Source organism: Prionailurus viverrinus, chromosome A1 (genome assembly GCF_022837055.1).
Source record: "Prionailurus viverrinus isolate Anna chromosome A1, UM_Priviv_1.0, whole genome shotgun sequence".
Taxonomy (NCBI): domain Eukaryota; kingdom Metazoa; phylum Chordata; class Mammalia; order Carnivora; family Felidae; genus Prionailurus; species Prionailurus viverrinus.
The window spans coordinates 36103812-36126770 of NC_062561.1; the positions used below are offsets into that span (position 1 = coordinate 36103812).

The 22959-nt window shown below is 37.2% G+C and overlaps 1 protein-coding gene across 2 annotated transcripts in view; it reads right to left on the reverse strand.

Moving 5' to 3' along the window:
- The window catches only part of DIAPH3 (diaphanous related formin 3), a 504348-nt gene that overhangs the window by 231661 nt on the left and 249728 nt on the right, over positions 1-22959 (reverse strand). Inside the window, exon 21 of one of the 2 annotated variants that reach the window (XM_047871375.1) lies at positions 5285-5524. The exons of the other annotated variant lie outside the window; for it this stretch is intronic. Within the exon in view, the coding sequence (XP_047727331.1) occupies positions 5285-5524 (240 nt within the window). The remainder of the gene's footprint in view (positions 1-5284; positions 5525-22959) is intronic. 2 annotated transcript variants of the gene reach the window in all.

Genomic DNA, 22959 nt, shown 5'->3' on the forward strand with positions numbered 1-22959 from the left:
CAGGAGACCGCTAAGAAGCCACTAATCAAGATCCACATCCATACACGCTGAAGTAATTGATCCAATGTGGGGCTGACACATCAATATTTCTTAAAGGGCGCTCCTGGTTGAGAGTCAATGTCCTACAGGAAGAACTGTTCACAATTTCAAGAAATCACTCACTGGAGTTGGTGGAGGCATCAATCAAAAAGGAAATGAAATGGCTGGTTTTTGTTCTGTGTTGTTTTTCTCCTTCAAAGATCTTCCTCATTACAGCTTTGGTTAGCTTTATTCTACTTTGGTTAGCCTGAGCTTATAAAAAGAATATACAGGATATCAGATACAAATTTCATGTACTTCAATGAACAACAACAACAAAAAGTCTTTTAAATGGAAAAAAAAATCAAACTCAAGAGGAGACAAAAACCAATCTTGCCTGCCACTTCCCAACCCTTTAACACCTAACGTCCGACTATCCTAAACTTCCTTTACTACATGTCCTTTGAGGACTTCACCTTTGAGGTGAACTCACTGTATGTTCTACTGCCAACGAGAAGAGAGAAGTTTTCCTACAATGTGATAATACTGATCAATTTATAATGGAATCAGCAATTACTTGTTTCTGCAATTCCCCCCCCAAAATAGCTAACACTGACAAAAGTCAGTTATTACACTTTGTAAACTCTTCCAAAATTTATATCTACTATCCCAATACAATGTAATTACTTAGAACAAAGAGTTATATTTTATAACTACATCATCCAGTTGTACTGATTGGGATAATTTGTAACTTGGAAATTACTTATCATTAGACATTAGGAAATATCAAACATATGCTATAGCCATAGTATATGGATTGATAATACCTGTTGTTGTTGTTTTTTTAATTTACAAGGTAAAAATCCTCTCATAGATTTTAATATAGTGTTAAACTTTGATGATTGGGTCAACTCATTCTTTTGCTAGAACACTGATCTACTTGGAGAAAGAAGAAAAAAAAGATCTTTGCATCACCAATAGGTTCTCTAAGAAAATTAACTTCAACACTAATCACATGTAAATTTTTTCTAGGTGGGCATTTTGGTGAGGCAATCACCTACCATTTACTGATTGAATTTCTAAGGATACGGATTTGCATTTAATCAATAGCAGGTCCTGAAAAAAGAATATAATCTCCAATTGCATATTATCCAATTTTTATCTAGTCTAGCAATATCTTTGGCGGACTTTATGAATGACAAGAAGTTCATCCATTCTTTTACATATTCTAACGTTTATCCTTTTAAATAGTCAAGCCATCCGAAACCAAGGTATTTATACCATTTTACTTAAACTAGAAATAGCATTATGTAACTGAAGAGTATATTTGTATCTTTCCACGAGGGTTCCCTTGATGTGTCAAACCCTACCAGGCTCTGGCCCATACTCCTAGGGAAAGGATAGGGGAAGGGGAGGAAAAAATGGTTCTAAAAGAAAGATCCTAATGTAACGGATTCATTCATTTACTGTTTTAAAGAACACAGCTCAATGTCATATTTTTCTAACAATACACATGCAAATTTTCTTGTGAAGTTCAGCTTTGGCAAAGGAGGAGAAACCTCTTAGTTCACACAAAGTTTCACGACCATGTCTGTACTTCACTTTTACCACCAGAAAGCCTCTAAAAATCTACTTTAATTTTTATTTACATCTTAATAGAAACTTGCTTATGTTTACCTTGTTTCTTATATTTTATTTTTACATTTATTTAACAGAGACCACATCCAATCTTTAGGGTAAAAAAACCCACGCGATCCTTTTCCCTCTGAACTCAGAGCTATTATATTTAGCTACCTCCATTATAAAGGTATGCAAAGATGTAATACAGCCCTTAAAATTAAGCTATAATCTATATAGATTTCACAATTCATATAATTATTTATATAGGATGAAAAGTTAACAACTTAGTAGAACTCCATGTACTTCTCATAGTAGAGCTAAATTTACAAAGCGTATTTAAAAGTAAAGCTTTTGAATATAGAATATTAGATGTCATATAATTACCCAGCATGTTTTAACAAATTAAAATATTACCCTTTCTACTGTCAAATACATATGGAATTCCTTTTATGGGGGCTTATCACCAAACCAAATGCTTTATACTCAGTGTGAAAATTCAATCACAATTGTCAAAGATCAAGCTGCTACTTCTGATAACGTACATGATGAGATATCATCTTGTTCAATATAAGCTTTCAACTTGACATGTAGGCTAATAAAAAATATAAAGTTGTAGTATTTATTTTCTTTCTTGCACAACAGAAGAATCCTAAGAGGGATGGTCAAAATATCTAGTATCGTTGCCTGAAAATACAGTCAACTCTTATCTGGAGACAGATTAACTGGTTTACAGATTAGCTGTAGTAAAATAATAGCAGCATGCATTGCTTTTGTAAAAGATTTTTAAATTATTATGCAGCAGCCACTGTCTAGCAGTATGAGACAATGCCTACTCTAACTACATAAAAGGCACAAATTGGTGTCCATTTTGTCTGGTGCATTGTCATTTATTGAGTATTTGCTATGCACCAGGCACTGTATTAGGCTATTCTACCTCATCACTCAGACCTAATCTCTTGTCAACAGCTCCCTTTCGAGGAAGTGTATGAGGGAGTCCACTGCAGTTCTGAGACACAAACTCTACAGAAGAAAAGACCCTTAGCACTAAGAAACAAATTTCAGTTGATTTGTAGGTGTAAACCTCTCCCCAACTTTGCTCTTCATCCTGTTTTTCTTCCTTTGCTTCCTTTCTCAGGGAAAGCCTGAGAAAGGCTTGCCTCTGCTTGCCTCCTTGCCCTTCCACCTCCAAGTTCATTATCAACACTCCAACAGTTCCCTAGATATTCCTTAAATGTGCATACTCCCCTCCCCCCGCCCCTCCCATCCTACCCCAAGTCCTTTTGCCACTACCCTAGCCTGCACTTCCATTGTCTCAAAGTACCTTCACTGTTTCATAACGGACAAATATTTGCTAAATAGTTAAAGCAGCTTCCATCAGATTCCCTTTAAGACACTGAGGTAAACAAGGGGTAGGAAACACTAAAAATAGCCTGAACTCAATCACTTTTGAGCAACCACATCACACATGTCAGTATCGAGGAGTTATCTTTGATCTCTCCTTTTTCCCTTCATCTTCCCTATCTATCTTCTCCGCTTGAGTTCCTCAGTCCACTCTCCTAGATCACGTGCTACATACATCAGTCAGTCAGTCAGTCAGTCAGAGAACCTCTCCCAGCTATAACCCTCTACCCCAGTGCTGTCCAGTAGAATTTTCTACAGTGATGGAAAATGTGCTATATTTATGCTGCCAACACGTATGGACACTTATTGGCTTGAAACATAGCTAGTGTGCCTGAGGCACTTGCTAATTTTATTTAAATTTTAATTAATTTAAATGTAAATAGCCACATATGGCTAATGGCGACAGTACTGGACAGGGCACCTTAACTTTCTTCCACACTGCTATTAGAATTATGTTCTCACAAGACATCTCTGATATCATCACTTCTACTAAAAACTAACAGGTTTCCATAAATCTTCACCATAAGGAATGGCGCTGAAGGTGCTTTCCAATGTAGACCAATTTACTATTTCATTTGCCTGTTCGCCATTCCTTTCCCATCTAGGCTTCCCATCACTTGGTGTACTCACATACGCCGTGAAATGACCCTTCATGCAAACTGATGGATTTAGCTTAGAATGCCTTTTCCTCTCAGGGAACATCCACTCGCACTTCCAGACTCAGCTCAAATTCCTTCTCCAAATGCTTAACTGTCCCCTCCTAACTGTGCTAGCCTCTCTCTCTCAACTCTGTTGCCATAACTTTTTGTATACAGCTCTATTAAAAAAATTAATAATAATTAATGGTGAAAAACGGGGGTTCATGTATGCCGGGTAAATAAGTACATCCATTCAATGGGATGACCAGGTCAAGCATTTGGCACAGGAATAAGCAAGCACTCTACAAATGTGTAAAGTCTTCAATACATGTATTATGAATTGCACCTCCCATGCTAGGGATCTTAACTGAATACATCAAGCTCAGGAACTGAGAGGAAAATAAAAAGATGGAGTTGGGGTGGGGCAAGCTCACAGGTGTTGATACCAACTGGAGGCTTAGGTCAGGAACACTGTATAAGGCAAGTCTCGAAAGCACTGGGAGATTAACTATTCAAGCCAACCCACAGCTAAAACTGAACTTGCTTCTCACCTTCCCTATCTCACTGGCAACGGCAACACTGGTTTCCCCCGCTACCCGAAAGTAGAGTGTCCCCACGAAACCTTTCATTTGGCCTTTAAGCCAAATGGCATAAAGCAAAAAAGCAATCCCCATTTTGTAAAAGCGAAAATCCTCTTCGGATTTCAGTTTGAAAAGAGGTTACATACATGCTAATGTAGGTCTTTCAGAAAAATCAAGTGGTATAAAGCAAACTTCTGGATAGCGGGGAAAATCAGTCATCAAATTCCTTAATCAGGTGGTATAGATGTTAGCAGGTCAAGAACAAAAGAAGGCTTTTCTTGTGATGTGTAACAAGAAGAATTCATTGTAAGCAGATCAATAAAGCACTATTGCTATGGCCCTCTTCCTAGGAAAGAACTCTGTTATATGAAAACAGTGAATATATTTGCCGTAACAGTATTTAACATGTGGAAGAACTCAGGAGGAAAAAAAAAAATCTCTAAACTTACTCAATTTTCACATCCTTTAAAATTATATTTAGATAGAAACATTTCAAAATCATCAGTGATACCCGAGGTATGTCTGTCTATTCCTAATAAGGGAATTTCCCCCTTTATATAAAGCAGTCTCACTCTTTTCTCCCTTTAGTCAGCTTGCAAAAAACGGAACAAAACAAAAACACACAGAACTATTTAAATAGCTAAAGTAAAAACTGAAGCGACAATCTTAAGCAATTCTCAATATGTAGATACCACCATTTGCAGTCACTTGAATTGAATATTAGATTTAAATATTTTGATGTTCCATTTCATTAGGTTGGGAAAGCATAGGTTTATGACATAATTCTGTTATTAAACAAAATCCTTCAGTTGGATTTCCAGATCAGAGAAAATTAATATTTGGATTTAGCTCAGAGGTTGAGTAAATTAGCTCAGTTCACTCTGGGTTTGGGTCCATGCGTTTGGTTCAAATTCTCGATAATGAACACATCAAAATAAAAATATTTAAATAATGTAATCGGGGCTGACATTTAAGAATGAGTGTCCAGGCAAATATGTGTTTAAAAAAAAAAAAACAACAACTCACTTTACAGAGAGAGCTAAGGTTAAATCCGAAGGTTTGAGCATTCCGGGAGCCAGCGTTCATGTAGTTTCCCATTAGCAACACAAGTTCCAGCAACTTGCTAAAGCTTTTGCTTTTCTTTATCTGCTCACAGGCAGTACTGACAGCCATGATGTCAGGTTTGATGCTGTTCACCTGCTCTTCAAACTGAAGCTTAAAGAGAATAGCACTGAGCCGTGGCCGGAGTCTCTTCACATTGCTCATCTGATTGAAAAGAAAATAGCAGATTTCCTTTAAAATGCATGGTATACTTTAGTACTGTACGACTGCAAGTAATCTGGGATGATTTATTGGTATGACAGTGCCGAGGAAGCAATATGTCCCTTAAAACTGATAGCAAGGAGAGAGAGAAAAGCCTTGCTTGTTTTTGTGAGCAATCAAGAGTCATCCCTCAAAGAAAAAATTAACAATTTAGATGCTCGGGGAAAAGAAAGCTTTAATTAAATGACAAAGTTAAAGTGATAAGGTACATATAATTTTTCAACAAAGACTAAATTTTAAAAAAGGTGGCAGGGTACAGAGGCAACAAATGACAAAGCATTTCTCTCATTAATTTTTGTTCAACACTGGAAAAGGTTGGGTCATGTTTAAAACATTCAGAAAGGTCTAAAGAGGGTTTGTTTTCTTCAAATAGCAACTGCTGTCCTCAGAAGCCCTGCTGACTAACAGTATGTGTTAGATGGAGGGAAAGTAAATAGGTCCCAATTTGTACTAAATTGACTTTCTAGAGAAACACAGAGAAGTAGAATGACTCCTGACACACACTAAATTAGCAGAGTGGATGTTAAGGAACATGGGCGTAGCCAGAGCCAGAAGCCATGCAAAGCTATGGGTCCATCACATGCCAAGTTAACCCTGTTTGGGACTCTGCGTTCCCTTCTTGGGAGCGTGGGGGCTGAAGATGTTGAAAAGAACAAAAAGCCTAGAGAGTCAGCAAGTTCTTGCCTTAAACTTACTCCCCCGTATTCTATCACAGGGGAGAAGAGCCACTTAACTGAAGGCTGGAGACAAAGGGCATTTAAGCTGTGTATGAATTCACTGACCAAACGTGCTAGGGATTGAGACTTGAAACACATTGATGATGCAATAACAGTAAACCTATTGAACTTCAACAGCTATTATAAATAAAAACAGTGTGAGGCAAGGTCAGGAAAAAAACAAAAACAAAAAACAAACAACCAACAGTGACACAACACCTTACGGTTAAAATAGGGAATAGGTCTGTTAGTCACAGAGTATAAAAGAAAACGTAAAGAACAATGTCACACAAAGCTTATAGGATTTCTGTTCAGGAGACAGAAGACTATCTGCTAATAATACAATGGCTGCTGTTTAAAGTTAAACAGACCAGACAAAAGCCTGGATTTATTAGATCTAAAAAGATATTAGATCCAAAAGGATACTTGCTTGGACATAACAATACAGCCCAGCATACTCATCTAACAAGAACTGAGCAGGAAGGAGTTAACTCTCAGCAGATACATCTTTAGATGGACCAAATCCTTACAGTGATTGAGAAAGTTTCTTAGCAAATAATATAAATATCTAATTCACATTTAGTATTCTCTCCAGTCACCTGATGTTTTAATGTTTAAGTGGACACAGCCAAGATTCTAAGAGTTTGACTGACGTAGTTAATTGCCCTCCACACAGAACTTTTGAAAAGGTCTTAAAATTCTGAGTTCAAGGAATGTCTTCAAATTTGCCTGTCTAGGGGAAATATTTTTTTTCTTCTTACAAGAAAGTAAAAAGGGTGGGGCGCCTGGGTGGCTCAGTGGGTTGAGCGTCTGACTCTTGATTTCGGCTCAGGTCGGGATCTGGCGGTTTGTGGAATCGAGGGAGGCCTATGGCAGGCTCTGCACTGACAGTAGGGAGTCTGCTTAGGATTCCCTCTCTCCCTCTGTCCGCCCCTCCGCTGCTCATGCTCTCGCACTCTCTCAAAATAAACAAACATTGAAACAAAAAAAGTAAAAAGACTATAAGCTCAAAAAAGACGTAAGAACAAAACAAGAACTAATAACGGTTTCATAGAATACATTTAGTATAAAATTTTAGAAAGATAAAATGAAGCCTGGTTAGAATGTCAATTGTTAGCAGGCATGAATCCTTCTGTTTGGGCACTATATGTGCAGCTACACTGAGTCAAACAGTGATTACTTCTCATAACGTCATTTCACGTGTCTTTTCTTTTTTTTTAATTTTTTTTTTAACGTTTATTTTTGAGACAGAGAGAGACAGAGCATGATTGGGGGAGGGTCAGAGAGAGGGAGACACAGAATCTGAAACAGGCTTCAGGCTCTGAGCTGTCAGCACAGAGCCCCATGTGGGGCTCGAACTCACAGACCGCGAGATCATGACCTGAGCCGAAGTCGGCCGCTTAACCGACTGAGCCACCCAGGTGCCCCCAAACGTGTCTTAAGTGCTCCCAAATAAACTAAAGTCTCTAAATTTTTATGCTTAACCATTGCAAATGGTATTCACATTATATTGGGCCAACTCTGTATTAGTGCTCTATTCCATTTAATATACCCTCTAGAATAGTAAGGTAGAGGACTCACATGAGTACACGTGGTTATGGCCATTCAAAAGGTGTATGATGCTCCCGTGGCATGTTTTCAACCTGTGCCCTTATTCATGATAGTTTGTTACTTTGCCGTAAACATGAGAAGTATCCCAGGAAAATATTATTACAAAATATATTAATTTTAACCTATATTAATGTACTAATTTATGCACAAAGAGAAAAAAACTGCTTAAATGCCTCGATTATACTGTCCCCAAATATGTTAAAGCTTTCCTGCTGACAAGCTAACCATATGTAGCCAGGATAAAGTAATTAATTTTCCTAGAAAAATATAACCTAGATTTGTATGAGTAATGAGTTTACCTGGCACTAGGGACAGGTACCTTGAAAAGACAGAGTAAGTGTATGATGTAATGCAGAACAAAATGCTATGAATTCATGAAAAACCCTGACAAAGCCAGGAAGCCGAAAAACACATTTTAGAGCAACATCTTTTAAAATCAGATGTCCTTTCCATATTGTTCTTTCTTCCAAATTTCAAATAGGATTTAGACTAATAAAAAATAAATGTATTTTAGTGAACAAAAATCACTGAGCTGGAAAAGAACCCGAGAGATCACCTGGAACTCATTCTGGTCTTCAGTCTACTATTGAATAGCCTACTCTGATCCTGCAGGACACATGGCTGTCCCCATTATTTCAAAACAAAAGTCTTAAAGTACACTAACATTCTAAGGTCTAGATCTTGGGATCTGTGATAAGAATAGCAGGGTTCTTTTTGTCATTAATCAAATCAGAGTCTTTCCTCATATAGGATCAAAGAATAAAAAGTTTAAAAATCAGAAAAAATATATATTTTTTTTATTCTTGAAGAACGTCTGTTTCTTCATTACTTCACATGATCTGTCAACACAGGATTTGTGTTCCGTTTGCTTACTAAGGAATCTCTCACTTGTCTGCTCCAGGCGAGGCTGAATGCAGAAATGAAGAGCTATGGTGCTCCAAATAATGCTCTCAATGGTAAGAGAGTCACTAAAAAAGAGGAGGAGAAAGAGAAGAAGGTTATGAAAGTTTAACTGTGAGACAGTTAATAATGAAGGGTGCCTGGCTGGCTCAGCTGGTTCAGGGTCCAACTCTTGATTTCGGCTCAGGTCATGATTTGTGAGATTGACCCCCGAGTCTGGCTCTGTGCTGACAGCGTGGAGTCTGCGTGGGACTCCCTCTCCCTCTCTCTCTGCCCCTCCCCTGCTCATGCTTGTACGCGCTCTTTCCCTCTCAAAATAAATAAACATTTGAAAAAAAAAGACAATAAATTAGAACTTAACTTTCACAGAGTTATCCTTTCAACTGATCGATACCTAGTCTTAGTAATGTAAACTCACATCACCAAACTCTGACAATAGGGAGTTGTAATCTGAAGATCAATCTGAAGGCATAAAAAAGAAAGTGAAAATACTTTAACTGTTATTTGAAAGCAGGGGGCAGTGTTCCTGCAATGTCCCCACCCCATAATTAGAGATGTTCCATGCCAAATAAAAAAAAACCTTTAAAGCAGTGACTGGTGAAAATCAATCAAGAATATCCAGAAGTCTAAGGGTAATTTTTATGTCACACCTGTTTGTTGGCAACATTAAGTGCTGTCAGAGGAGAGACAAGTGAGATGAAAGAACTTGAGAAAATAATAAAGCAACAGGTACGGACTGGATGCCTAAGTCATGACTGCCACCCTTGGATCATCTGATTCTTTCCATCTGTCTCAAAGGGCAAAAAGTAGACAAAGGGCAAAAAGGAAGATGTAATCTTGCATCATCTCATTATGATTATGTTTTCGCACATAATTTTAATGCCATCCACTGTTTTATGGGGGAAACAACAGAATCCGTTAGACATTTTTATACCAACCATGTCTAATACCATATCTGGTCTCTTTAATTTCTTTAATAGATAAGAGATATTCAGGATCCAGCTTATTCGAAACTCGGCGCATTCCCCGCCCCCACCCTCCGCCCTTCTAGCCTGCAGACTTGCACAGGCTCGCCTGAAAAGAAATCTTAGTACGTGCGCAGTATCTTTGTTATTCTTCCCTAAACTCACTATGGAACTATTTTAACCATCCATTTACCTAACACTACAAGTAACCAACTGACTGAAAAGACACTCACTTTCATCTGAACTGACTGGCTACTCTAAACCTTTATTTCATATATTTTGTACATGTATCAGGAATAACAGAACAAAATAAGTAAGAGAAAGACAGATACCATATGTCTTCACTCATATGTGGATCTTGAGAAACTTCACAGAAGACCATGGGGGAGGGGAAGGGGAAAAAAAAGTTACTGAGTGGGAGGGAGTCAAACCATAAGAGACTCTTGGATACTGAGAACAAACTGAGGGTTGATGGGGAGTGGGAGGGAGGGGAAAGTGGGTGATGGGCATTGAGGAGGGCACCTGTAGGGATGAGCACTGGGTGTTGTATGGAAACCAGTTTGACAATAAATTATATTTAAAAAAAAAAAGGAATAACAGAACAATGTTTCAGGAAGGCTAAAGGACTCCTTCAAGGTCACATGGCAGGTAGGACACGGTCCTCGAGCTAACTTGCTGCCAGTCATGTGTGCGTGTCACTGAGAGCATCAAGTGTGGAAATTAATAATCGTATCTTAAAAGCCATCTAATACTCAAATTACTCCTACTATGTTTTCCTAGGAGTAGGAATGGACTTTCTCCACTGTAGTTATGTGACCAAACACTGTGGAGACACCCGGCTGTACTGTTTCAGATTCCTTTCTTTTTCCAACTGCCTCCTGTTGTGCTGAATTTTTAGTATTTTTTCCAGATTTGTGTTTGTTGTCCCCTCACACTGCACTTTCCACTCATATTTCCTTATTAGCTAATTCTTCTGTTCTCTGTGGAAGAGGTGCAAATAAGCAAAGGGAAGGTGAAAAACAAATGCATCCTTGTCAAAGACAAGACTAGAAAATGACAAAGGGTTGAGGGAGGAAAGCAACAGCTAAGAAAATAATGTAAATCTAATAACAGAATTAAGACACTTTGAAAAAAGTTAACTTGATTTCTTAAACTGCATAAAAAAAAAATACCTACCCTTTACCGTTAGCTGGCCACTATTTTCAAGATCTCCAGAATGCTCAAGAAAAAAAGAATATTCCATTTCAAGAAATGCATCAAAAACACAGCTATTTAAGCACCTTATGCCTGGGTAGTGCTCAGAATACAAAAAATGTTTTGTGTTTTTTTTTTTTTAAATCAATGTGTTCTTATGATATTAAAGCTCCGAGGCTAAAATTATTTTTTAAAAACTACACAACAGCAAAGTACATATGGTATGTTTTTAACATTTTTTCCATAAGAGCAAAGCCAAGAATTATACAAAAAATATTAAAAGGATGAAATGTATATTCCTGCAGCTAGTCAAGAAACAGGAAATTGGTTATAGCCATCAGATACTGCTTTATCTTTGTTTACAAGTGCTTATCAGTTCCGGACCACTAAGGATTTCACAGGAGGTCCAAATGAGTTCTGTCGATACTCAGGATCTGTAAGTGGGAAAGCTAGAGAGCGAGAGACTTATTTAATTTGGCAGTCTTAGCAAATACTCTTAACACAGAAGTTTCATATCTGATGAATTAAAAAGCTGGCATAAAACCCACAACCATTCTGGTGTCTTAAATTCATTCATGTCTGCTTCCAGACAATCCCCGCCCTACCATAAGAAACCCAATGTTTTTATTTCTACCATAATAGCTTAGTTTTGCCTGTTCTTGAAATTGATATTAATGAAACCTTCAGTAAACACTTTTTGTGTCTTGCTTCTTTCACTGAACAAAAGGACTTTGAAATTCATATACATGCTGTGTGATTCGATATTTGATTCCCTTTTACTAATGAGTGATATTTTGTTGTAAAAATATACCAACATTTCTTTACTCACTTCTGTTTATGGACTCTTTGTTTTTCAGTTTGGGGCTATGTGGTGGGTTGGGTTAAACAGGGAACTGGACAAATCATATGTCAAGTTCTTACCCCAGGTATCTGTGAATGTGACTTTATTTGGAAATAAGATCTTTGCGGATACAATTAAGGATCTCCATGCGAGATCATGCTGGGTTTAGGGTGGGCTCTAAATTAAGTGACTGATGTCATTTTAATTTTTAAAAAGGGGGGTAGGGAGAGAGAAACACACAGGGGAAGGCAATGCAAAGGAGGCGGCAGAGATTGGAGAGATCCTAGCAGCTAGATAGACAAAGTCGTGACTGTGAGCTGCTATCACAAGTGAGAAGAGAGGCATGGAACATGTTCTCCCTCAAAGCCTCCAGAAGGAGCCAACCTGCCAACACCTCGATTTAGGTATTTTGGTCTCCAGAAATGTGAGAGAATAAATTTGTGGTTTTAAGCCACCGCAGTTGTGGACATTTGTTATTGGAGGCCTGTGGAAACTAATACAGAACATTCTGAATATTCTTGTATGAATCTTCTCATTTCCATTAAGTGTCTAAAAAATAGAGTAAAAACGTATACTTTTCTAAGAAATTGTCAAACTGTGTTGCTAAGAGGTTTATACTACTTAATACCTGTTTTCTAGTTTTGCATGTTTAGGTCAATATTCCACCCCTCATTAATTTTTCTGTGCGGTATGACAGAGGACTTGAGATTCATTTTAGTTCCTAGGGTATCCAAGTTTTGCAGTACAGTTGGATACAAAAAAAATTCCTTTCCACCCACTGACTAGCCTTGAAGTCTCTACTGAAAGTCAGTTGATGGTATTGTTGTGGGTTTATTTCTAAACTTTCTAGAAAAAGTTTATTTGTGTATTTTTAAGCCAAAGTGTTACTGTCTTGCTATCACAGTCTAAAAGTCTAAAAGTCTAAAAGTCTTCCAAGTGTGTTCTTTTTCAAAACTCATTTTATGTCTTCTAGGTTCTTTGCATGCCATACGAATTTTTTGTAATTTCCTATCAATTACGCTAATAAAACCTGCTAGGATTTTGACTGGGAATGTGTATCAAATATTCAAAATCTAAGATCATTAGACGGGAAAAAATGACATCTTAACAATACTGAGCCTTCCACTGTAGGAGCATGGAAAGTAGCTCATTTATAATTTCTTTAATTTCTCTCAGCAATATTTTGTAGTTTTTGCCATAGAAAATTAGCATGTGTTAGTGAAAATTTTTCCTAAGTATTTTAAGTTTTTGGATGGTAGAGTAAATAGTACTATTTTTATTTTGTTTTCCAAGATCTCACTGCTTACAGAGAAAAATACAGCTTATTTGCATATACTGATTATTCTGTGATCTTATTAAACTCACTGGTTACTTCAACAAAGTTTGTTTGTATGAATTCATAAGGAATTTACAACAGGTCACTCAAAAATAAAGATGGCTTACTTCCTCATTTCCAATGCACAGGACTTTAAATTCTTTTTCTTTTCTTACTATACAGGTTAAAACATGCATTGTAATGCTGAATAGAAGCATAAGAATAGATATCCTCACCTAGATTCCAATCAGAAATGACAAAGCATTGAATCTTTCACCATCAATTATGAGGGGAGTTACAGGTTTTCCATAGATGTCCTCTGTCAGGTTGAGGAAGTTCCTTCTATTTCTAGTTGCTAAGAGTTTTTATTTATCATAAATTCAAATTCTAAATACTTCTCATTTTGCGATTCTTTAGGTAATGTCATTTTTCTCTCCTTTTTCTGGTACTGTGGTTTAGTACATTAATTTTTAAATTAAGCCAACATTATACCACTTGGTCTTTTTATGTGATGAAATATTTGATATATAAAAATATTTTGTTACTCTTTGCATGTATGTTCGAGTCTAATTTTTTGTACTGAAATTCTTTTGAGTCCTGATATCCATAATTTGAGAATTTGGTTTTGTTTTCAGTGTTTCCATTCATTCAAAATAATTTTTTTCTTTGACTCACAGGTAATTAAAAAACCACATTATGCAATTTTCAAACAGTGAGATGTTCCATTATTATTATCCAATTTACTGTTAACAGAAAACACACTCAGCAAGATTTCAATCTTTTGAAAATTATAGAGGTATATTTTATGTCCCCACAGGGTATACTTTGGTGAATGTACCATGTGTATTTGAAGACAATGCGTACCCTAGAGTTGTTCTGAGGAAGCCCCACAAATATTAGAACAAAACCGCTGACAGAACTTGATTTTCTATGTATTTACTGTCTTTTTTTTCCCTAGAATTTGCTGAAAAAGGGCTATGATAAGGTTAGGATCAGGGAGTTAGTTATCTATTTCTCCATTTAATTCAGCCAGTTTGTGCTTGATGAATTTTGATGCTGTTACTAGGAGCTTACATTTTTAAGACGATTATTCCTAGTAAGCTACTCCTTTTATCATTGTGTGATATCACTCTTTATTTCTTATAATACGCTCTGCCTTGAAGTATACGTTTCCTGAAATATACGTAACTTTGCTACTTTTCTTATTGTTCTGTTTTCCATTTGTCCCTTCTGCTTTTCAACTACAAAAGCAAGAAAAAGATAAAAGAGATGTAGTCAAGCAATGTTTAGTATTCCGTTTTATTTCTTCCATTGGCCTTTGAGCTCTATTTCTTTTAATTATATTTTTTTCTGGTTGCTGGAAGACTAACAAAATGCATCTTTATATATCAGCCTCCTAGAGTTACTATTAGGTCAATATTGTACGTGTATATATTTTCCTTTTTCTACATTTCACTCACACCTCACACTGCCTGAGATTCATTTCATATGTGTAATGCTATAACAGTGCAATTCCATTTGTGGTACCCCCAACATTTGTGCAATTACTAGCTTTTACTTCTATGTACATTAGAAACCCCATCCTGCCGGATTTTTTTTTAATTATCAATTTTAAGTAATTTATGAGAAGAGGAAACAGTTTATTTACTATTTCAGGCACTCTTATTCCTTTTTGTAGATTGGAAGTTTCCATCTGGTGTCATTTCCCTCTGGCTTGAAGGATAACCTTTAGCATTTATTTCTTGTAGGGCAGGTCTGATGGCTACAAACTCAGCTCACTAAAAATGTCTTAATTTTACCCTATTTTTGGAAGGGTATCTACTAAATAGAGAATTTTGACTTTACAGGTTTTGTTTTTAAGTTTATTTATTTTGAGGGAGGGAGGGAGGGAGGGAGGGAGAGAGAGAGAGAGAGAGAGAGAGAGAGAGAGGGAGGGGCAGCGGGGAGCCTGAGGTGGGGCTGGAATTCAGGAACCCTGAGAACATGAACTGAGCTGAAATCAAGAGCCCAACACTTAACCGACTGAGCCACCCATGTGCCCCTACAGGGTTAGTTTTTCATTATTACTTCAACACTTTACACCCTTCCGTTGACTTCTGCTTTCCATTATTTCTGCAGCGTTAGCAAAATCTCTCATTTTCCCACATGCGATGTGTCTGCCCATCCCTAATGCACCAGGTTACTATCATGATTTTTCTTTATCTTTGGCTTTCAGCAGTTTGACCAGTATGTGCCAAGGTCTTTTTTTTTTTTTTTTTTTTTTTTTTTTCCTTTACATTATCCTGCTTGGGATATGCCGAGCTTCTTGAATCTTCAATTTCTACTCCTCACCCAATTTACCCAATTTGGAAGTCTTGGCCATTATTTCTTCAAATATTTTGTCAGCCACAATCTCACTCTCTTCTCCTTTGGGGACTCCAATTACAAGTGTTTTGGAATGACTGGTATTGACCCACAATACCTAAGGTTCTGTTAGTTTTTTACACTTTTTTTTTTTTTTTTTTTTGGCCTACATCCTTAAGATAAAATTACCTCTGTAGAGAGGCCTTCAAACTCGCGGACTCTTCCGCATCTCCAATACACTATTAAACCTACATGCTAAATATTTCAATTCAGTGATTAAACTTTTCAGTTTGAGAATTTCCATATGGTAAATTTTTACAGTTTTCATTCCCCTGAAGAGATTTCTCCATTAAGACCATGTTGTTGTTGTTTTAATTCCTTGAAGATAATTTCCTGTAGTTCTTTGAACATATGCATAATATCCACAGTAAAGTCTTTGCCTGTGAAATCCCAAATCCGGGCCATCTTGGGTCTGGTTTGATTTTCTTTGATGATAAATCCCATTTCATTTTTCTTTACTATTTAATGTTACCATACCGCAACAGCTGTTGAGTTATAATACTCCTTTGAGGAATGTTCATTCTAGTTTTAGCAGGCAAATCACTGGGTGATCACCTTAAGTTGTATAGGCTTGAGTTTACTCACTGTTAGTGTAGCAGTGGGAAGTAAAGGATTCACCCTAGCCCCTGGAACTTGGTATCTAAACTTTCTTCCCGGAGGAGTCTGCAAGACTCGATTATAGGTTTCCTTAAGGTGAGTCCTGAGTAGGTCCTTCTTTTTTGTTTTGTTTAAAATTTCTTCTAATGTTTATTTATCTTTGAGAGAGAGAAGGTGGGGAGGGGCAGACAGCGAGGAAGACACAGAATCCAAAGCAAGCTCTAGGCTCTGAGCTGTTGAGCCCGATACGGGGCTCGAACCCACAAACGGTGAAATCATGACCTGAGCTAAAGATGGACGCTCAACTGACTGAGCCACCCAGGTGCCCCTAGAGTAGGTACTTCTTCAGGGTGTGGTACTCATTCCTAAAGTACAACCTTTCCAGTTGTTTGAATAAATACCCAAGTGAGCAAATGAGGTGCTAAGATGATTTCTCTATTTTGGCAGAGCCAGAAATCCCATGCCTCCCAGCAATGCTGGACCTCTAGGATCTCCACTCCACTCCCAACTTGTAACAAGTGCCCTGTGACAAATCTCCATCAGCCTAGGAACAGCGCAGCCTCCAGGCACAGACTCAGTGGAGATCTGCACAAGGACCAGAGAGGACCCTTTCTGTACAACCCCTCCCCCTTTAATGCCCTGCCCAGCAGAGTCCAGCTGTTTCAACTGCTACAAATTCTGATCTCTGCCTCTTCTGCTTAGAGAAAAACAGCCTCTGCTTAAACTTCAGTTCTCTGTGCTATAACTGTAAATTTTTCACCAGGCCAAAAGCTGGGCCCTCATGAAGTTAGTATAGTTTCTGTTTTCTCAAGGCTTGCAATTTTTCTCTACTGGTTGTCTACGGTCTTAAAACAGACGACTTGCATATTTTGCCTAGTTTATCTCTGTTAGTGGTTTACACAGCTTTGGCTAATTTATTCCTAAGTCTTTTATGTTTTTGTTATGTTACCGTAAATGGAATTTTAAAAACTTATAATTTCAGTTTTAAGAATACCAAAAAATCTTTACCCAGATTAACCCATTGTTTGTATTTTGCCCCACTTGTTTTATCCTATTCTCTCTCTCTCCCTCCATCTTATACACACACACACACACACACACACACACACACACACACACACTTGGTTACAGTGATGTTCACCAGTTTTTCCAATGTAAAGTTGCTATATTTTTCCTTTATAATTAATAAGCATTTTATAGGGAGATACTTTGAGACTTTGTGAATAGTATGTATATAATCCATTTTCATCAATTTTTCACCTTCATGTTAATGGGGACAGACCACTAAGGAGAGTATTATAGTATTTATTCAACCTTATTAAAAATGCACTTTAAGACCCTTTCTGAAGGCCTCAAGAATGAGACGCAAAGCAGCCTATAGCTACAATTACACCTTAAGCCACAAGTGTGACACAACTATCTAGTCTATGGTAACTTAGTTCCATGAGTCCAGTCTCCCCCTTTCCATTATGTTTCCAAAATAGTCTCAGAAGAGAATATGGAAACCTATATAATGAGATTTGCAGAATACAGAAAATGCTTCCCAGGCACTAGATGATATTTGGATCTAAAAAAGCAACCTTAAAACAATGTTGTTTGCAAAGTGATGAATCATAAGAGACCTTTTTGCTTATAACTACAAAATGCTTTAGGCTTTATTTCAAATGAATGATGTATGGCTAGTAATTAGTATGTGACTGTAATGATGTTTTGTTTTGTTTTTGCAAATGAAACAAATTAAGCAGATTGTGCCATAAAATTTCAATACTATATAGATGGTCTAACTAGAAAGCATCATATTTCCATACCAAAAAACAACAAAGAATCCACATTTCCTATTACGGACTTAAATGCCCCACTTTTTAGTTGTCTATTTAGATGATTTAAAATCCAAAGAAGAAAACACCCAAATTTCTAAAAACTTAATTTCAAGTTCAACAATTTCAGCTCCTACTTGAACATTCTAAGTAATCTGCATCTATTAATAACTCAAAGTTAACCTTTAAATACTAAAATAAATTGGTCCAGTAATGAAGCATACAGAAACCACAACTAAAAACAACTTCAAGTACAGTGGGCATCTACAGCGAACAGAAACGTAAGAGTGGTGGGCACCACAAGAAATGGAGTATTATCTTTTCATGTCCTAGAAGTACAAGCTCATAGCTGATCAGTAACAGTTATTGGTTGAGTGAACAGGTTGCCTCATCTATGAAATGGTAATGCCTATTTCTGGAGTTATGTCAGAGCCAGATACAATTACTCATTTATGTGTCAAATATTTATTGAGCATTTATTATGTGCCAAACACTCTTTTTGGCCTTGGAGATTCACATTAAAAATAAGATGACAAGAACTTGGTCCAAATGGGGTGTGCTGTAAGTAAGCAGGCAGAGAAAGGAAGAGAAAAACAGAAACGAATAGACAAGATCCTTTCAGATAAGGACGAGTGCTATGACTAAGTAGGGTTCAAGAGATAGAGAATCATGGGGGGCATCATCATGATGAATGCGTTCATGACAAAGTGGCATTTGGGCTGAAACAAAGGGATCTGCAAGAGTAAAGACAAATTGAGGTGGGGATAGCAATTGAGTATGGCTGCAACACAGTAAATAAGAAAGGGAGTGGTAAACTGAGTTTCAAGAAATAGACACTAGATCATCTTACAAATTATAATCAAATTAGAAACTATTAGAACTTCCAAAGGGAAATTCCTCTTCTGGCCAAAGATGGAAAAACAGGGACTAGACTTACTACCCTGCCTGAAGCAATAGTTTTCAGACAGTAGACATCAGTGTGGGACAGTGGCACCTGAGAAAGGGGAAACAAGGTGAGCTCTATGACTGTGCTAGCTCACTTTTTAGAAAGAGCTTCCAAACTGCAGCACAGAGAGGAGGAAGCCAGGTAGAATCATTGGGTCTCCATGAGTTGAGGAGAGGCAGGTGAGAGTCTGCTAATGCCAAGGCAGATAGAGTTCTTTGGACAGAGTACCAGAAAGAAAAGAGTAGCACAGAGAAAAAGCTTGGGAGATCTCAAGAGATTTCCCCTATGTCTTTAGCTCTGGTACTGATGAGCACACACATGTAAGAAAACCACTAGAGGCTGGAGAAAGAATCAGCTAAAAGCACTGGAGGTAACTGTGCCTGATTCTCACCCAGGGCTGGGAACAGTACTTGATCCCATCAGCCAGAGTGGGAAAACTTCAAAATTCATGGGATATTGAGTAGAATACTTAGCAGACTATTACTGAGTATCACTCTTGGGGGAAAATAAGCTCTAGATTGAAGGCTCCTCTGATTCTATGTAACAAAGCTTAAATACAAGCCACATAAGTATCAAACTATTTGCAAGTAATCTGTCTCCCCAAACAAAGCACAAGAGTATTTATCAGAGTACAAAAGTATCTACAGCACAACATGGTAAAAAAAAAAAAAAAAAAAATTGGCACCCAAACAAAGATTATTAGCCACCCAAAGTGGTAGGAAAATATAACCACCTAGGAGAATATTTAATAAACACAGATCCAGAAATACACGAATGACAGAAACAATAACCAGAAAGAAGTTATTATAAAACTATTTCATATGTTTGACAGGGTTGTAGAAAGAATGAGAATTTTCAGAAGAGAAAAGATATTTTTTTTAAAAAATAGGGGCGCCTGGGTGGCACAGTCGGTTAAGCGTCCGACTTCAGCCAGGTCACGATCTCGCGGTCCGTGAGTTCGAGCCCCGCGTCAGGCTCTGGGCTGATGGCTCGGAGCTTGAAGCCTGTTTCCGATTCTGTGTCTCCCTCTCTCTCTGCCCCTCCCCCGTTCATGCTCTGTCTCTCTCTGTCCCAAAAATAAATAAAAAACGTTGAAAAAAAAATTTAAAAAAAAAAATACCCAAACTGAGTTTCTAGAGAAAAAAAGTTATGATATTTGAGATGACTGAATAGGAAAAACAACAGATTAGACACCACAAAAGAAAAAAAACTGGAATACATAGCCACAGAAATTATCTCAAATAAAAATATTAAAAAGAAAACAAACAAAAAAACAGAGACAAATATGGAACACCTTCAAAAGGACTAATACATGTGTAATAATAAAATATATGCAAATGAAGTCCCTGAAATAGAGGAAAGAGGTACAGAAAAAGTAACTGAAAAAAAGTAATGGCTAAACTTTTACAATTCAAAAACTATAAACCCAGAGATCCACAAGCTCAATGAACTCCACAGCCTAGAAATATGAAGAAAACTACATCCAAGGTACATCATAATCAAATTGTCCAAAACTAGTGAGAAAGAGAAAAATCTTCAAAATCAGACAATAAAAAAAAAAAAAGACATAACAAAGGAATAAAGGTAAGAATGATGGCAGACTGCTTGCCCAAAATTATGCAAACAACGAGACAGTGAAGTAACACGTTTGGAGTACTGAAAGGAAAAACTATCAATCTGGAATTCCATATCCGTGAAAACACTTTTCAAAATGAAGGTGGTGAAAAGAATTCCCCAGACGTACAAAAAATGAAAGAATTCATTAGCACTGGAAGAAATATTACAGTTATTTCTTCAGGGAGAAGGAAGAGGATTCTAAGTCAAGATTTACACACATAAGTGAAAAATGCTGGAAATGGTAGATATGTGAGCAGACATAAAAGACAAATGATTATTGACAGTAAAAACAATAACCATGTGTTAGGAGATTTAAACATGTTGAGGCAAAATGTATGATAACAATAGCACAAAGCCCCCAAGTGTTGGAAAACAGGAGTACATCATTTTAAGACTTCATACCACACAGAAAATGGTATAATATCATTTGAAGTTAGTTAAAAATATATATTATAAACACTAATGCAAGCATTAATAAAGTAGTAACTAATAAGTCAACAAGAAGATAAAGTCACTACAATATTTAATCCAAGAGAAAAAGAGTACCAAAGAATAGATGACAGGGAAAATAAATAGCAAAACAGTAGATTCAAACCCTACCATATTAGTATCCCACATTAAAGGAAAACGGTCAATACTACACTGAAAAGGTAGAAATCATTAGATTGGCTTAAAAAAGTCATTATGCTGCCTGTAACAATAGTAGTTTAAAAGGAAAACAACAAAAAAGATAGACCATGTTACCACTAATCAAAATAAAGCTGGAGTGGCTGTATTAACACAGCACAAAGTAAATATTAAAACCTTTAGAGAGTATTTTAAAACTTGGAGGTGACATAATCTCATTTAGGGTTTTTATTTTTTTCCATTTAGTTTTATGGTAAGTGATCACTAGATGCTATGTGGAAAAAGACAATACATTTAAACGTGCGGCATTCCACCTTCAGCAACCTTAAAGATTTAAGGGTCAAATCTGTTCGGGGGGGGGGGGGGGGGGGTATGATGAGGGAGCGTAAGGCAGGCTGCCACAGTGCAAACACCCTCTCCCACAGGTGGGATATTCCTCAGGCACTCCTGGAGATCAGTGATCTCTATCAGTCTTAGTAAATTACAAGAAAAAGGCAATCTTATTAATAGCCTAACCTCTGGAAACCTATAGACTCAGTTTTCTGGAGTCCCAACATCACCCTCCCCTCCATAGTGACGTGGGGAACAAAGACAAGAAGGAAATGGTAGGTGAAATTAAATTTCTTTATGACCCGCAGTCCACTGACAAATACTTGGGGCAAATACAGAGTAGTATAACATGTCTCCAGGAACTCCCTAGTGTCTTAATGTTAATGTCTTACTAGAAGGAAAACAACCTTAGCTTGACAATAGCAAGGCCTCTGTACCTTAGGAGCCCTCTTGAGCACATCAAAATCCTTCGGGAGGCCTCCCTTTTGACTTTACCTCCCCCAGCTCCATAGTATATAACCACTCACTCTTCACAACCCCTGTGCAGCTTTTTCTGCCCACGGGTCCTGTCCCCATGCTTTAATAAAATCACGTTTTTTATACCCAAAAAATAAATATAAATGACAATAAAACATGAGACATAGGGCGTGAAACACAGTAAGCAATCAACAAACAGTAAAAACAAAAATGTATGCAGTTAATGAGGGACTGCCCCAGTAACACCATCCTTAAGGGTTAATGTTTTCTCAACAGTATTGTTCTAAAATTAATACCCACACTTTATTCTATTTTAAATTTGGCTCCCCTTTACCATTCATTAACATGTATGAAACAAAAGCACTCTAAGCATGGCAATCGCTGCCTGACTTGCAGGGCTTCATTTAATAAAAGAGGGATTATGAGAAATCATCAAAATACCATAAACATGATACTTACATTTAAGAGCCACTTTGGCTAAATCCTCTACACTTTCAAGTGGTTAATTAATTACATGCTGAAGATTGATCAGTGGACCAGATAAAAATTAGTCACAGAGTAAAACAGAAAGTTGGATCTGAAGATAAGATGCAAACATATGTATGTATGTGTGTGTACACACACACACACACACACACACACACACACACACACACACACACAGACACCACAGCCAGACCTTTGGATGTAATTCTAGCCAGCTGACCCTTTTATCTCTATCTCCAGAAGCTGATCTCACTAGCCGACTTTCAAGTTTTGGGTGGTACTATGGAGAAGGAAGGTCAGGGATAGTGGAGGTAAAAGTGACACAGGAAAAACTCTGTTATATATTAGATTATTCAAAAGTAATGAAGAATAAGAGGGTCTTTTCCTGTAACATTTGCTAATTACCTCATATTTTAAAGTAACAACTTTCCCCAAACATTCTTAAATGACCAATTCCTTGCTTTGACTTTAATTTCTCCTATGCCATTTTACAAATTCTTGCTCCTTCTCCAATGCCAGAATGTTAATGGCAATAT